Here is a 14,349-nt window from a genome sequence, read left to right as displayed (position 1 = left end):
TCTTGTATGCTGTGTAATGGAGGGACCAGGTTCGAACTTGTCATAAAGATCCTTGCCGCTTGGCTTTGACTCTGGACTCTGGTGGTCTTCTTTGGGGAACAGAGGGTCTGGGCATAACAAAATAAATTCCTATATTTGGGATGAAAGGTCATTTAATCAAACACAAACTGCTTTTTGGTAGGTTTTAAATTGTTCCTGTTTGAAGAGCTCACAATGACTTCTACTAGATTGTTTTCTTCCTTTACCCAAATATACTAGGTTAGGGTAGGTGATATATTTATCACGTCACATCAGCCTGTATTTTCTCTTTATGAGACTTGAGAAATTAATATAACCATATTTCATACATTCTCACTCATCCAATATTTATTATATATCAACTATTCCTCAAAACTTGTAAAGTAGAGAGGCTGGTTAAATAAATTATGGTATATCCAGTAGTTAAAAAGAATGAATGAGCTCTATGTTACTGTGCAATCATTCCACAATCATATTGGTAAGTAAAAGGGCAAGGTGAAGAATGATGTATGATGTCTATTTCACATATGTGCTTGTCTATACATAGAATATTTCTGGAAGATTATAAAAGAGACTGATAACTGTGATTGTCCCTAGGGAGAAGGATTGAGTGTCTGGCATCTAAGGGAGACTTTTCACTGCATATCTTTTTGTACTTATTTTTACAGTGTGAATGTACTACTTTTTCAACTAAAAGAACTTAATAATTTGCACTCTAAATAAGGAGAAGGTCACACACAAATCAGATAAGAACAAGCAGCAGGACAACAAAAGAAACAGGATGAGACAATAGGTAATTTATTACCTTATAGACTGAAATAGCTTTAGCTCAAAGGAGTGAAGAAATCACTGTGAAGTGATGTGATCAGGAAAAAACCTTTATTGTATAAGGGGTGCTTGACTTAGACCTTGAAAGATATCAATAAGATGGCCGAGAAGGCGAAGGAATTATGAGGTAAAAAAAGTGGGTAAATGTCCCTGTGGCAAAGCTGTGGGGTAGGCCTGGGAGACAAAAGACCTGGGTGCTAGTCCTTTGACCCTAAAAGCTGTAGGCTTCCAGGCAGGTCACTTTTACAATGCCTACATTCACTGGCTCCCTAAAACAAAATGTAATAGATGGTCCCTTCCAGCTCTCTTGTAACATGGCTATCTCCCAAACTATAATTGGGAGGAAAGATTAGGGTTATATTTTTGGGGTCCCTGAGTGCCAAGCAATGCAATTTAATGGTTTGGTCAGAGGAAGCCTCTGAAAGCTTCTGAAAATAACATGTTCTAGGAAGATTGAATTAATATGTGAGAGCACACAATAAACACTCTGTAAGTTTTGACTAATACTATTAATTTCACATCATTTATAGGGTAGACTAGAGGGGAAGATGTGAGATGTGCAATAACCAGGCAAGCAAGAGATCAACATGGACCAGAGGGTTTGGTCTATGTTGGGTTTTGAGTTTGATCGAATCCCTAGACATTCATTACTTGAATACATTTGCTCCAAGTTCTTGCTTGCTACCATTTTCCAGGGTCCTGTTGATTAGCGTGTAGTGTCAGGGAGCATTTGGAGCCTCAGAAGCATTTTCGCTCAGTCACACTGTCAGGTTTTTTAAGGGTTTATTTTATAGGCTGACTCATTCTAGCACTGAGCTTTCTAGTAGCCAGTGCAGATTTTTACAGATTTAAAATACTGCTTTATTTTATTAAAATGCTTTTCTTTTCTTTTTTTTTTGAGACGGAGTCTCGCTCTGTCGCCCAGGCTGGAGTGCAGTGGCCGGATCTCAGCTCACTGCAAGCTCCGCCTCCCGGGTTTACGCCATTCTCCTGCCTCAGCCTCCCGAGTAGCTGGGACTACAGGCGCCCGCCACCTCGCCCGGCTAGTTTTTTGTATTTTTTAGTGGAGACGGGGTTTCAACATGTTAGCCAGGATGGTCTCGATCTGCTGACCTCGTGATCCGCCCGTCTTGGCCTCCCAAAGTGCTGGGATTACAGGCTTGAGCCACCGATTAAAATGCTTTTCTTAAAAATTACATAAATACTACATATTTTTACTACACAGAAAACTACAAATTTTTAAGTTACCGCTAACCTAGATATCATCAATGTTAATATTTTATTTTAATGGCATCAAAGTATAGATGACACTTTAAATTCCAAGGAAATAGTTTTGAGAAGGTGATTTGCTTTGTGGAAATATGGTCTGACATCTATTTAACTTTTTAATGTGCATTAAAGTAAAAAACGAACTCTCAAAGTAAATTATCACCTCCTCACAGGCAGAGAGGTTCTTTTTGTTTCTTTTCTTTTTTTTTTGAGATGAAGTCTCGCTCTGTCACCCAGGCTGGAGTGCAGTGGCGTAATCTTGGCTCACTGCAACCTCCGCCTCCCAGGTTCCAGCGATTCTCCTGCCTCAGCTTCCCGAGTAGCTGGGACTACAGGCACGCACTGCCATGCCTGGCTAATTTTTGTATTTTTAGTAGAGATGGGGTTTCTCCATGTTGGCCTGGATGCTCCTGATCTCCTGAGCTTGTGATCCATCCACCTCAGCCTCCCAAAGTGCTGGGATTACAGGCGTGAGCCACCACACCCAGCCCAGAGAGGTTATTTTCTGTATCATGCTCTACCTTGCAGCACTTACATGCTGAGTGAAATTAATAGTAAAGTACTTCAAATGATGAAGTAATGACTAACTTCCCCCAAATCACTTTCCAACTCTTCGATCGAGTACTCACAGATCTTCAAAATGTAATTTCAATTAGATTTATCTGGTTGAAACTTTCTGCAACAAGTAGTCCACATTTTTTATCCCATGAATATGCCATACTTAACTTTCTGCTTTTGCCTAATTCTGATTTCCCATTCCTAGAATGTTTTTCCTACTCTTCACTATCTATTAAAATCCTATTCATTCATCCAAACTCCAGTTCAAACTCCAAATGGCCTTTATAGAATTTTCTCTAGTAATTTCAGCCCATGTTAAATGCTCACTCATAAGTATCCAAGCACTGTAAGTGTATAGTACTCACTTTGGTACTTACTCAAATAGTATACTGTATCTTTATTGTACTCATATACTTAAATGAACAATATCAGGGTAAAAAGCACTTTAATCACTGACTAACCTGGCTTTATAGCAAGAGAGAAACAATAAAGGAGTAAGGGAAGAGATTCTTAAGTCAAATAAGGAAAGCACTCCTTTGAAATAGGAAAAGGAGCTTTCCAATACAGGAAACTGAATGCCTTTTGTGGGAAAGAGCAAGTGGTTGGAGAAAAAGGCCATAGGGATAAACAATGAGTGAAAATTATGTTCAAAAAGCAGCAGACAGGAGGCATGTATCTAGGGAGAAGGTCTGAACTTGGGAAAGGTAAGCAAGGTTGAAGGGTGGGGAGAGTAAAGGGAGAGTTCTATAGGTGCTTTAAAGTTTATTTAAATGTTTCTTTCTGGAAAATTAAAGTTTTAAATTAATCCTGGACTCTGAAATTCAATTAAAAAATATAAAATCCTACTGAGTGGTCTTGTCTAACTTTAAATTTACTGAAAAGTAATTACAATCAGAATGACACATATGAGGAATTTATTCACAATATAGGGCCTGTTATACAGAAGGCACACTCAAATGTGGAACAAAGCCAATGAAGTTCACAATTCTGGGGTCCTCAGATATATGTGAATGCCATGACCACTCGCAATTTTGGTTATAACTAATAATAACGTACTTCTTTTTTTAGCAATGGGGTCTCACCCTGTCACCCAGGCTTGAATGCAGTGGTGCAATCATGGCTCACTGCAGCCTTGACCTCCTGGGCTTAAGGGATCCTCCCACTCAGTCTCCCGAGCCGCTGGGACTACAGGTATGCACTACCGTGTCTGGCTAATTTTTTATATCATTTTGTGGAGATGGGGTCTTGTTATGTTGCCCAAGCTGGTCTTGAAGTCCTGGCTTCAAGCAATCCTGCCTTGACCTCCCAAAGTGTTGGAATTACAGGCGTGAGCCACCACACCCAGCCTAAAAATGTACTTCTTACCTTTGTCTTCTCCTTGCTCGCCAATAACCCATACTTCTTTGCCTGAAGTCTGTGCCTTCAAAACATTTGTAATAATATACTGTAATCTCTGTGAATCCAGATTACATCCAATTCCAATCACTCGATTTGCAGGAAATGCACTCAGTTTCCATGTCACATAGGTCATGATTTCCACTAAATATTGCATACAAAGTAAAAAATGTAAAGGTTAAAAAATATATACTTCTAGCCTAGCTCACAAAATATTTATTATTTTAGTAACTATATTAGGTCCTCAATGTACTGCAGCATTATATATATATATATATATATGTACATATATATATAGCTGGGACTATAGGCACGTGCCACCACGCCCAGTTAATTTTTGTATTTTTAGTAGAGACAGCGTTTCACCATGTTGGCCAGGATGGTCTCGATCTCTTGACCTCGTGATCCACTCGCCTTGGCCTCCCAAAGTGCTGGGATTATAGGCGTGAGCCACCGTGCCTGGCCCATAACATATTTTTAATATACATTAGAAACACTAACAAGGTTTCAACAAGATACATTTTACTCTGTGTGTGTGTGTGTGTGTGTGGGTGGGTGTGTGTGTGTGCTTTCTTTGAGACGGAGTATTGCTCTGTCCCGCAGGCTGGAGTGCAGTGGCACGATCTGGGCTCACTGCAACCTCTGCCTCCCAGGTTCAAGGGATTCTCCTACCTCAGTCTCCCTAGTAGCTGGGATTACAGGCGTGCACCACCACACCTGGCTACTTTTTGTATTTTTAGTAGAGACGGGGTTTCACCATGTTGACCACGCTGGTCTCGACCTCCTGACCTCGGGTGATCCACCTGCCTCAGCCTCCCAAAGTGCTGGGATTACAGGCGTGAGCCACTGTGTCTGGCCAAATTTTATTGTTAAATATATAATTGTCAGGGGTAGAAAATAGATAATTCCTAGAACGGTTAAGTGAGGATAAAAACTGGTACAAAAAAACAAAAAATAATTTCTTCTTATTGATTTGAGTTTTCTTTTACATCTATCTTAAACTGAATTTATCTTTTTTTTTGAGACGGAGTCTTGCTCTGTTGCCCAGGCTGGAGTGCAGTGGCACGATCTTGGCTCACTGCAAGCTCCGCCTCCCAGGTTCACGCCATTCTCCTGTCTCAGCCTCCCGAGTAGATGGGACTACAGGTGCCTGCCACCACGCCCGGCTAATTTTTTGTATTTTTAGTAGAGATGGGGTCTCACCATGTTAGCCAGGATGGTCTCAATCTCCTGACCTCGTGATCCACCTGCCTCGGCCTCCCAAAGTGCTGGGATTACAGGTGTGAGCCACTGCGCCCAGCCTAACTGAATTTCTATCTTTAAATTAAAATACTGATTCATATGCCACCTGGATTCAGTGTAGCATTATAAATGAAAACACAACTACTTTTTTCTTACATTCCAAAAGGATGTCAAGAATTAAAGAGATCAATGTCACTCAACAAATTACTACAAAAAAAAAAGTGAAATGCGTACAATACCCCTACGTTGGGAACATTTAAAAAAAATCTGTTCACCAATTTGAGTCCAGTACAAACTAACTCTTTGAAAATATTTCTATTTTTGAGTATGACAATTCCAAAACAACCTGCAAAATACAAAATGTTAAAAACGTACTCTGGCATGCTAACATTTTTGACACTTCAGAATTAACAAAATATGCATATAAGTCATTGCATTTTTCTCTTGGGAGTTTAAACATCTTCTCACTGAGGAAGGTATGGCTTAACACCTAGAACATAATATCATATTTCATTAAAAAATTGTATGCTGGAACCTTCTAGATCATGTTAGTCATAACAATATTATATAGGCAATTTTGCTGAATATTCTAGCCGTCTCTTTATAATTTAAAGGTTTTGTTTGTTTTTTGGTTTTTGTTTTTTGAGGCAGAGTCTCGCTCTGTTGGCCAGCTGGGGTGCAGTGACGCCATCTCAGCCTCACTGCAACCACCACCTCCTGGGTTCAAGCAATTCTCCCGCCTCAGCCTCCCAAGTAGCTGGGATTACAGGCGCCCGCCACCATGCCTGGCTAACTTTTGTATTTTTGGTAGAGACGGGGTTTCACCATGTTGGCCAGGCTGGTCTCGAACTCCTGACCTCAGGTGATCCGCCCACCTCAGATTCCCAAAGTGTTGGGATTACAGGTATGAGTCACTGTGCCTGGCCCTAAAGTTTTATGGTTTTTATCAATAATGGCAATTCTACTGATGTACTTGACTATCAACTTAATTTAAAATAAAGCATTTTACCTGGTTGAGATGCAATGAGCAGGACACTGTGTTGACTATAATGTCCCAGAGCTGGGACAAGGGCTCTGAACATATCCACATTGCTCTGTACCACATCAAGGTAGGACTGAGAACTACCCAAGGAGTTGACTGTGAAGATCACCACCTTGGAATGAGCAGAGGCAGACAAATCTAGTGAATGAAAAGAAACAGTCTGAGCTGAAGATACAAGATTTAATCAAGTTCTAGTTCACAATTAAAAGGTTGTTCTTTTCAACAGAGAATTTTTAGGCATGCCTCCCCACAAATCAACCCCATATCCACAAAAGCATACAAAATGCAGAGGTTTGCCTCCAAATAGAGGGTTAAAAGTAAGTGTTGGCTGGGTGTGGTGGCTCACACCTGTAATCCCAGCACTTTGGCAGGCTGAGACTGGTGGATCACTTGAGGCCAGGAGTTTGAGACCAGCCTGGCTAACATGACGAAACCCCATCTTTACTAAAAATACAAAAATTAGCCAGGCATGGTGGTGTGTGACTGTAGTCTCAGCTACTCAGGAGGCTGAGGCAGAGATTCGGTTGAACCCGGGAGGCGGAGGTTCAGTGAGCTGAGATCTCGCCATTGCACTCCAGAGTCTTACGACAGAGTGAGACTCTGTCTCAATAAAAAAGAGTAAGAGTGTATCCCAATGGGGGAAGATAGCAATAGTAATAAACAAAATAAATTATGGGATCTAAAACCTACAAACAGGAACTGAGTTTTTTATATAAGTTACAATTTTAAGGGAAAATATATATTATGCTATAGGCAAAATGAACCTAAAATCAATTACACCATCGTTTCCTAAACTGTGAGTTTAGGCGCCCTAAAGCTCCTTGAAAGAAACTCGGAGGCCATCAGGGAGGAGTGGAAATAAGTAGGAAGAAGTCTGGTAAGCACAGCTCCAGGCCACTTACTTTGGCCTATCCAAGCAGAGTAGTGCTGCTTTTTAAAAATCTGTTTTACTTATCACGGATTCTACTCTAAAGAGTGGTTTAAAAATCTCTAAATTAAATATCTTGGCTTTTCTTTTTTTTTTTTTTTTTTTTAATAAAGAGACAAGGTCTCACTATATTGCCCAGGCTGGACTCAAACTCCTGGGCTCAAGTAATCCTCCTGCTTCCGCCTCCTGAGAAGCTGAGACTTTACCGCACCTGCCTCATTTGTAAATACTGACTTTTCTTATACTGAAGGTACTTGGGTAACTACTACTTTCAATGGGAACTACAGGTAATCAACTGTTATGACTTAGGAAAAGCTAGTCTATGGAGTTCACTCTGACTCCAGAGCACCTTTGACCCTCCATCACATGTTATGCTGTTACAACTATATTACTCACCATTGCACAGTGTGTTTTACAGTAAGTATATGCCCAAACCGTGGCCAGATCTTACCAACATCAGAAATAAGAGAACCATAATAAAGTAACTAGAATGGCATCAGTCCAGTCAACATTTACAAATGAATATTAGCCTCTCAGGGAGACAGCAGACTCCATTGTTTATATTCTTAATTAAGCCCCTAAGGCAATCTTTCTTCTTTTTTATGAAATGGAGTTTTGCTCTTGTTGCCCCAGGCTGGAGTCCAATGGCATGATCTCGGCTCACCACAACCTCTGCCTCCCAGGTTCAAGAGATTCTCCTGCCTCAGCCTCCCAAGTAGCTGGGATTACAGGTATGTGTCACCATGCCCAGCTGATTTTGTATTTTTAGTAGAGGTGGGGTTTCTCCATGTTGGTGAGTCTGGTCTCGAACTCCTGACCTCAGGTGATCCACCCACCTCAGCCTCCCAAAGTGCTGGGATTACAGGCATGAGCCACCACACCCGGCTAAGGCCATCTTTCTGAACAAGTTTCAGAAGGAAACATTTGTGCAATGTGTCCACTGGAGATGCATTATCTAATTTTACTTCCTATTCTGATACAGTTGTAGTGATGGCAGATCTAAACACTAAGTCCTATATTTTAATTATGGTTCTTCATGAGTCCTCTTAAGTAATTCCAATGTTGTAGGATTCACAGTGGATACCTGGTGATGAGTCAAAACCTCAAAAATTAGAAGACATTAGAGCTGGAAGGGATACACTTAACAATTCCATATGTGTCAAACACTGTTCTAACAGTTCTCCATATATTTATTTGCTTAATCTAATCAACAATACACAATGGAGTATTTTACAGATGAGAAATCTGAGGCACAGAGAAGTTAAATAACCTGCTCAAAGTCATAGAGCTGAAGTGTAGAGCCAGAGGTTAAGCCCATGCAGTCTGACTTCAAAGTGCTACTAAACACTATGCTACATTTAGAAACTTACTACTACACCCTCATAAGGATGAGGAAATTGTTATGTGGAAAGGTTAGGTGGTCTGTCCATATTATGAAATATCAGTGGACAGTTCAATTTATAACTCTACAATCTGGCCACAGGCTATTGTGATTTCTTTTCTTTGCTCCTTTAGCTTCCTCATCTTCAAGGCTGACTTAGGAGTAAACATAGTAGTGGCTGCCTAATGTGACTGCTTTTCTTTTTTTGTTTTGTTTTGTTTTTTGTTTTATTTTTTTGAGACAGGGTCTCACTCTGTTGCCCAGGCTGGCATATAGTGGTGTACAATCCCGGCTCACTGCAACCTCTGCCTCCCGGTTTCAAGCGATTCTCCTGCCTCAGCCTCCCTAGTAGCTGGGATCACAGGTGCCCGCCACTGCGCCCGGCTAATTTTTGTATTTTTAATAAAGACAGAGTTCCACCATGTTGGCCAGGCTGGTCTCGAACTCCTCACCTCAGGTGATCTGCCTGCCTTGGCCTCCCAAAGTGCTGGAATTGCAGGCATGAGCCACTGTACCCGGCCCCTAATATGATTTCAAAAGTACAAGAAAGGTTTCCTACTCCAAAAGATTTTCCCATCAAGCTCTCAGGCCTTTAAATCAATTCCTTTATTTTTTATTTATTTACTTTGTTTTGTTTTTGTTTTTTTGAGAGGGAGTCTCGCTCTGTCTCCCAGACTGGAGTGCAGTGGCCCGATCTTGGCTCACTGCAAGCTCCGCCTCCTGGGTTCAGGCCATTCTGCCTCAGTCTCCTGAGTAGCTGGGACTACAAGTGCCCACCACCACACAGGGCTAAATTTATGTTTTTATTTTTAGTAGAGACGGGGTTTCATCGTGTTAGCCAGGATGGTCTCGATCTCCTGACCTCATGATCCACCCGCCTTGGCCTCCCAAAGTGCTGGGATTACAGGTGTGAGCCACCGTGCCTGGCCTTAATTTTTTTTTTTTTTTGAGATGGAGTTTCACTCTTGTCACCCAGGCTGGAGTACAATGGTGCCATCTTGGCTCACTGCAATCTCTGCCCAGGTTCAAGTGATTCTCCTGCCTCAGCCTCCCGAGTAGCTGGGATTACAGGTGTCCATCACCATGCCCAGCTAATTTTTGGATTTTTAGTAGAGGCAGGGTCTCACCATGTTGGCCAGGCTGGTCTCGAACTCCTGACCTCAGGTGATCCAACTGCCTCGGCCTCCCAAAGTCCTGGAATTACAGGCGTGAGCCACTGTGCCTGGCCTCCTTTGAGTTTAAAAGCCAGTATTTCTTTCAAAGTTTTCTTTTAGACATGGGGTCTTGCTATGTTGCCCAGGCTGGATTCAAATCCCTGGGCTCAAACAATCCTTCAGCCTCAGCCTGCCAAGTAGGAGGTACTATATAGGTGTATGCCACAGCACCCAGCTCAGTATTTCTTTAAATTCTCCTACATAAACTTGTGATGCAGGCTGAACTGGTCTATATTCATTCCCTAGAAAATTTACCTAATTTTCCTGATACTGGCTTTTGCTCAAATTCTCATTGCACTTACCACATGTTTGACAAACATCTGCTTAACTGTCTACATCAAACATATTATGAGCTCTAGGGGAGCAGGGGTTATTTGTTTCTTACTCATCTTTCCACCTCCAAGATCTAGTCGCATAGCAATTAGAACATTTTCCCCAACTTTCTGCCAGTCCAAATCTCCCCAATCCCAAAAGAACCAGCAACTATCTCAATCCTAATCAGCTGAAAGCAATCTCTGTCTCTACCCAACTTCGAGTCCTCCCTGTCTGGACCACTCTCTTGGCATTAATCACATAGTGTCTCCTCACTCTCTTGTCATGAATGACTGTTTACATATTGCATGTGTTTTTTTATCTGAACTTTAAGCTGCTTCTGACCAAGTAGAGTCTTCCATTTCTATCAATCCCTTGCAGCAGTTCTTAAATGCTAGGCTAGGTGCCTAAGCATAACCTGGGAAGCTTAATAAAAATGCAGATTAGCCCATGTTCTGAAGATTTTACTTAAATATATAAGGGGAAATAGCTTCCAGGAATGCAAACCCCCAGATGATTCTGATGCACAGCCAAGTTTGGTTAGCACTGCTCCACAGACAACTAAGTTCCTTGTACCTAGCACTCAAAATCTTTGTCTGACTCTTCAAGTCTTCCCTTACAAGTTGATGATTTAATAAGGGAAGAAGATTATAAAGAGAATTAGAAAGAACTTTAAGCATGATTATACAAAGCTATAAATTACAAGGTTAAGGATCAGGATAGGACAGGCGCGGTGGCTCATGCCTGTAATCCCAGCACTTTGGGAGGCCGAGGTGGGTGGATCATGAGGTCAGGAGTTTGAGATAAGCCTGGCCAACATGGTGAAACCCCGTCTCTACTAAAAATACAAAAAAATTAGCAGGGCATGGTGGCACACGCCTGTAATCTCAGTTACTCAGGAGGCTGAAGCTAGAGAATCGCTTGAACCTGGGAGGCGGAGGTTGTAGTAAGCTGAGATGGCGCCACTGCACCCCAGCCTGGGTGACCAAGTGAGACTCCGTCACAAAAAAAAAAAAAAAAAAAGCATCAGGATAAAAATTCATTTGACAATAATGAATTCAACAAACCCCTACTAAGGTCCTGTTATGTCCCAGGTAATATGTTAGGCCCTAAGAAAACAAAAGTGAACATGATATTGTCCCTACTCTGTATATCACACAACGTAGTACAAGGGTTAGTAAGGAGAGCTTCAAAATGAGACTGCCTGGTTCAAATATGAGCTGTCTCACTTAGACTTAGCATAATGGTAAAGTTTCTTCCCATGCCAAGAACTCGGTCAGCATCTGTGTTATAAGGACACAAGCCTCTCACCTCTTTCCCATTTCTATAGGTAGCCCAGAAAAAACTATATCCTTCCTGCTAAGCCAAGGTCTACAACCTAAACCAAAGGCTGGTCACAGTTATACTAAGGGATGATCAAATCAAGTATGTCAAAACACCCAGTAAATAATATTTCATGCTTTAATACACTACTGTTCTCAGATGAGGCTAACGTTATGATGAATGAAATATGAACTCATTTTAAAACAGTGCTGATTATTTAAAATACTGAAAGACCAGGTAACTGTATCAAATAATGATGTGTAAATACTGTGGAGAGCTACTGAAATATTCTAGCTACTCTATCAGTCTGAATATACTGAAGACACTACACATATTTTCATTTATCTGGTATATCATTAAACCATTCTCACAGTACTAAAAATTATTGAACATACTCTTTTCAAATTATTTTTTAATATGACCTAAAATTTTAGAAATTTGTGTTCTCTCATACTAATGATAATGACCATTAGTCTAGAAAACTGTGCTAAGATGATAGCTATTAAAAATCTTCCTGAAGGCTGGGTGTGGTGGCTCACGCCTATAATCCCAGCATTTTGGGAGGCCAAGGTAGGTGGATCACTTGAGGCCAGGAGTTTGAGACCAGCCTGGACAACATGGTGAAACCCCATCTGTACTAAAAATACAAAAATTAGCCAGGCGTGGTGGTGTGCACCTGTAATCCCAGCTACTCAGGAGGCCGAGGCAGGAGAATCACTTGAACCCAGGAGGCGGAGGTGGCAGTGAGCTGAGATTGCACCACTGCACTCCAGCCTGAGCAACAGAGCAAGACTGTCTCAAAAAATAAAAATAAAAATAAAAAAATTAGGCCGGGTGTGGTGGCTCACGCCTGTAATCACAGCACTTTGGGAGGCTGAGGTGGGCGGATCACCTGAGGTCGGGAGTTCAAGACTAGCCTGACCCACATGGTGAAACCCCGTCTCTACTAAAAATGCAAAATTAGCCAGGCATGGTGGTGCATGCCTGTAATCCCAGCTACTCGGGAGGCTGAGGCAGCAGAATCGCTTGAACCTGGGAGGCGGAGGTTGCAGTGAGCCGAGATCACGCCATTGTACTCCAGTCTGGCGACAGAGTGAGACTCTGTCTCAGAAAAAGAAAAAAAAGGTTGGTCAGGCATGGTGGGGCATACGTATAGTCCCAGCTACTCAGGAGGCTGAAGCAGGAAAATCCCTTGAACCCGGGAGGTGGAGGTTGCAGCAAGCTATCATCTTGCCACTGCATTCCAGCTTGGACAACAGAGTGAGCCTCCATCTCAAAAAAAAAAAAAAAAAAAAAAATCCTATGTTCTTTTGGAGGGGAAAATCCCAATGAATGAATTCATAGTAACTTTGGGCATTATGTTTCAGTCAATGAATAGACTGAAATGGTGAAATGTGTAGATTTTTAAAGTGTTAAACAGGGATACTCATATTTAAACAATGTAGGAAATCACTGCTCAGTTCAGGCGCATGGTTTAATCATTACTGCTGCAGTGAGCTGGGTTTTGGAGTTCTATAAAGAATGCTGAGGCCGGGCGCAGTAGCTCACGGCTGTAATCCCAACACTTTGGGAGGCTGAGGCGGGCGCATCACCTGAGGTCAGCAGTGAGCCAAGATTGCGCCAGTGCACTCCGCCTGGGTGACAGAGCAAGACTCTGTCTCAAAAAAAAAAAAAAAGAATGCTGAGACTATCAAAGATTTACTATATGTAGTAAACTAAGGCCATGAACTTGATATGTTATGCCTATCTTTAGAAAGGGTTGTCTACAAAATAAATGGTAGGTCTATTGATAAAATTTCACAGTAAGAGAAAAAAAATGATACAATACAAATTGCAGACATCAACACTAGGAGCATAAAGAATAATGAGTGATCTGGCAAAAGGGTTACTCTTGAAGGTTTCCTAGGGAGAAGGTGACTCAGGCTATAAGGAACTAAGAAGAGCAAGTAAGACAGGCAAGTTGAGGCTAATGAGAGACTTATTTACCTGGATTAAGCGAAAGGGAGGAAAGCTGATGATGAAATCAATGATTCTCAAATTCAACACAGTGAACTTCAAACTTCTTCTTAAGAGGCAGGATCTCACTATGCTGCCTAGGCTGGTTTTGAACTAATGGGCTTAAATGATCCTCCAGCCCCAGCCTCTGGAGTAGCTGAGAGTAGAGGCACACATCACAGTGCCCAGCTCATGAACTGTGTTACGAGAGATGTTTTATATCATAACCCGATACACAAGATATGTGTAGGGATATATGTAAACGCCACAAAAACACTGCAAAAAACACCTTTACCATACATGCTGACATTTTTTCTATCAGTTCATTTTTTATAAAATGCTGCTCATAATCCATCCACTATCCTAATTTCACAATCTACTATTGTATCACTACTCACAATTTGAAAAATATTGCTTTTAATGAATATAAAAACTACTTGAGAAACCTGTCTAACATGTAGATTCCCAGGTTTGACCTCTAGAAATTCAAGATCTGTAGGCTTGGGGAAGAAGCTAGAGATCTATAATTTTAACAAGCACCTCAGGTGATTCTAATACAAGTGATCAAGCCAACGGCACGGTGGCTCATACCTGTAATCCCAGCACTTTGGGAGGCCTGAGGCAGGTGGATCACCTGAGGTCAGGAGTTCGAGACAACATGGCGAAATCCCATCTCTACTGAAATACAAAAATTAGCTGGGTGTGGTGGTGCACACCTGTAATCCAAGCTACTTGGGAAGCTGAAGCAGGAGAATCACTTGAACCCAGGAGGTGGAGGTTGCAGTGAGTTGAGATTGTGCCATTGCACTCCAGCCTGGGTGACAAGAGTGAAACTCCGTCTCAA

The 14,349-nt window shown here is 41.6% G+C and overlaps 1 protein-coding gene across 1 annotated transcript in view; it reads right to left on the bottom strand.

The window, feature by feature from the left end:
* Positions 1 to 4,038: 4,038 nt before the first annotated feature.
* UEVLD (UEV and lactate/malate dehyrogenase domains) overlaps positions 4,039 to 14,349 on the bottom strand; it is a gene marked incomplete at its 3' end in the record, with an annotated part of 46,765 nt that continues 36,454 nt past the window's right edge. The window contains exons 8-9 of the mRNA XM_011977394.1: positions 6,320 to 6,490; positions 4,039 to 4,212 (exon numbers count right to left, since the gene is read on the bottom strand). Coding sequence (XP_011832784.1) covers positions 4,039 to 4,212; positions 6,320 to 6,490 — 345 coding nt within the window. The remainder of the gene's footprint in view (positions 4,213 to 6,319; positions 6,491 to 14,349) is intronic.

The sequence above is a fragment of the Mandrillus leucophaeus genome, unplaced genomic scaffold (genome assembly GCF_000951045.1).
Source record: "Mandrillus leucophaeus isolate KB7577 unplaced genomic scaffold, Mleu.le_1.0 Scaffold1025, whole genome shotgun sequence".
Lineage (NCBI taxonomy): Eukaryota > Metazoa > Chordata > Mammalia > Primates > Cercopithecidae > Mandrillus > Mandrillus leucophaeus.
Note: the sequence above shows the minus strand (reverse complement) of the source record. Positions and strands in the feature narration are given on the sequence as shown.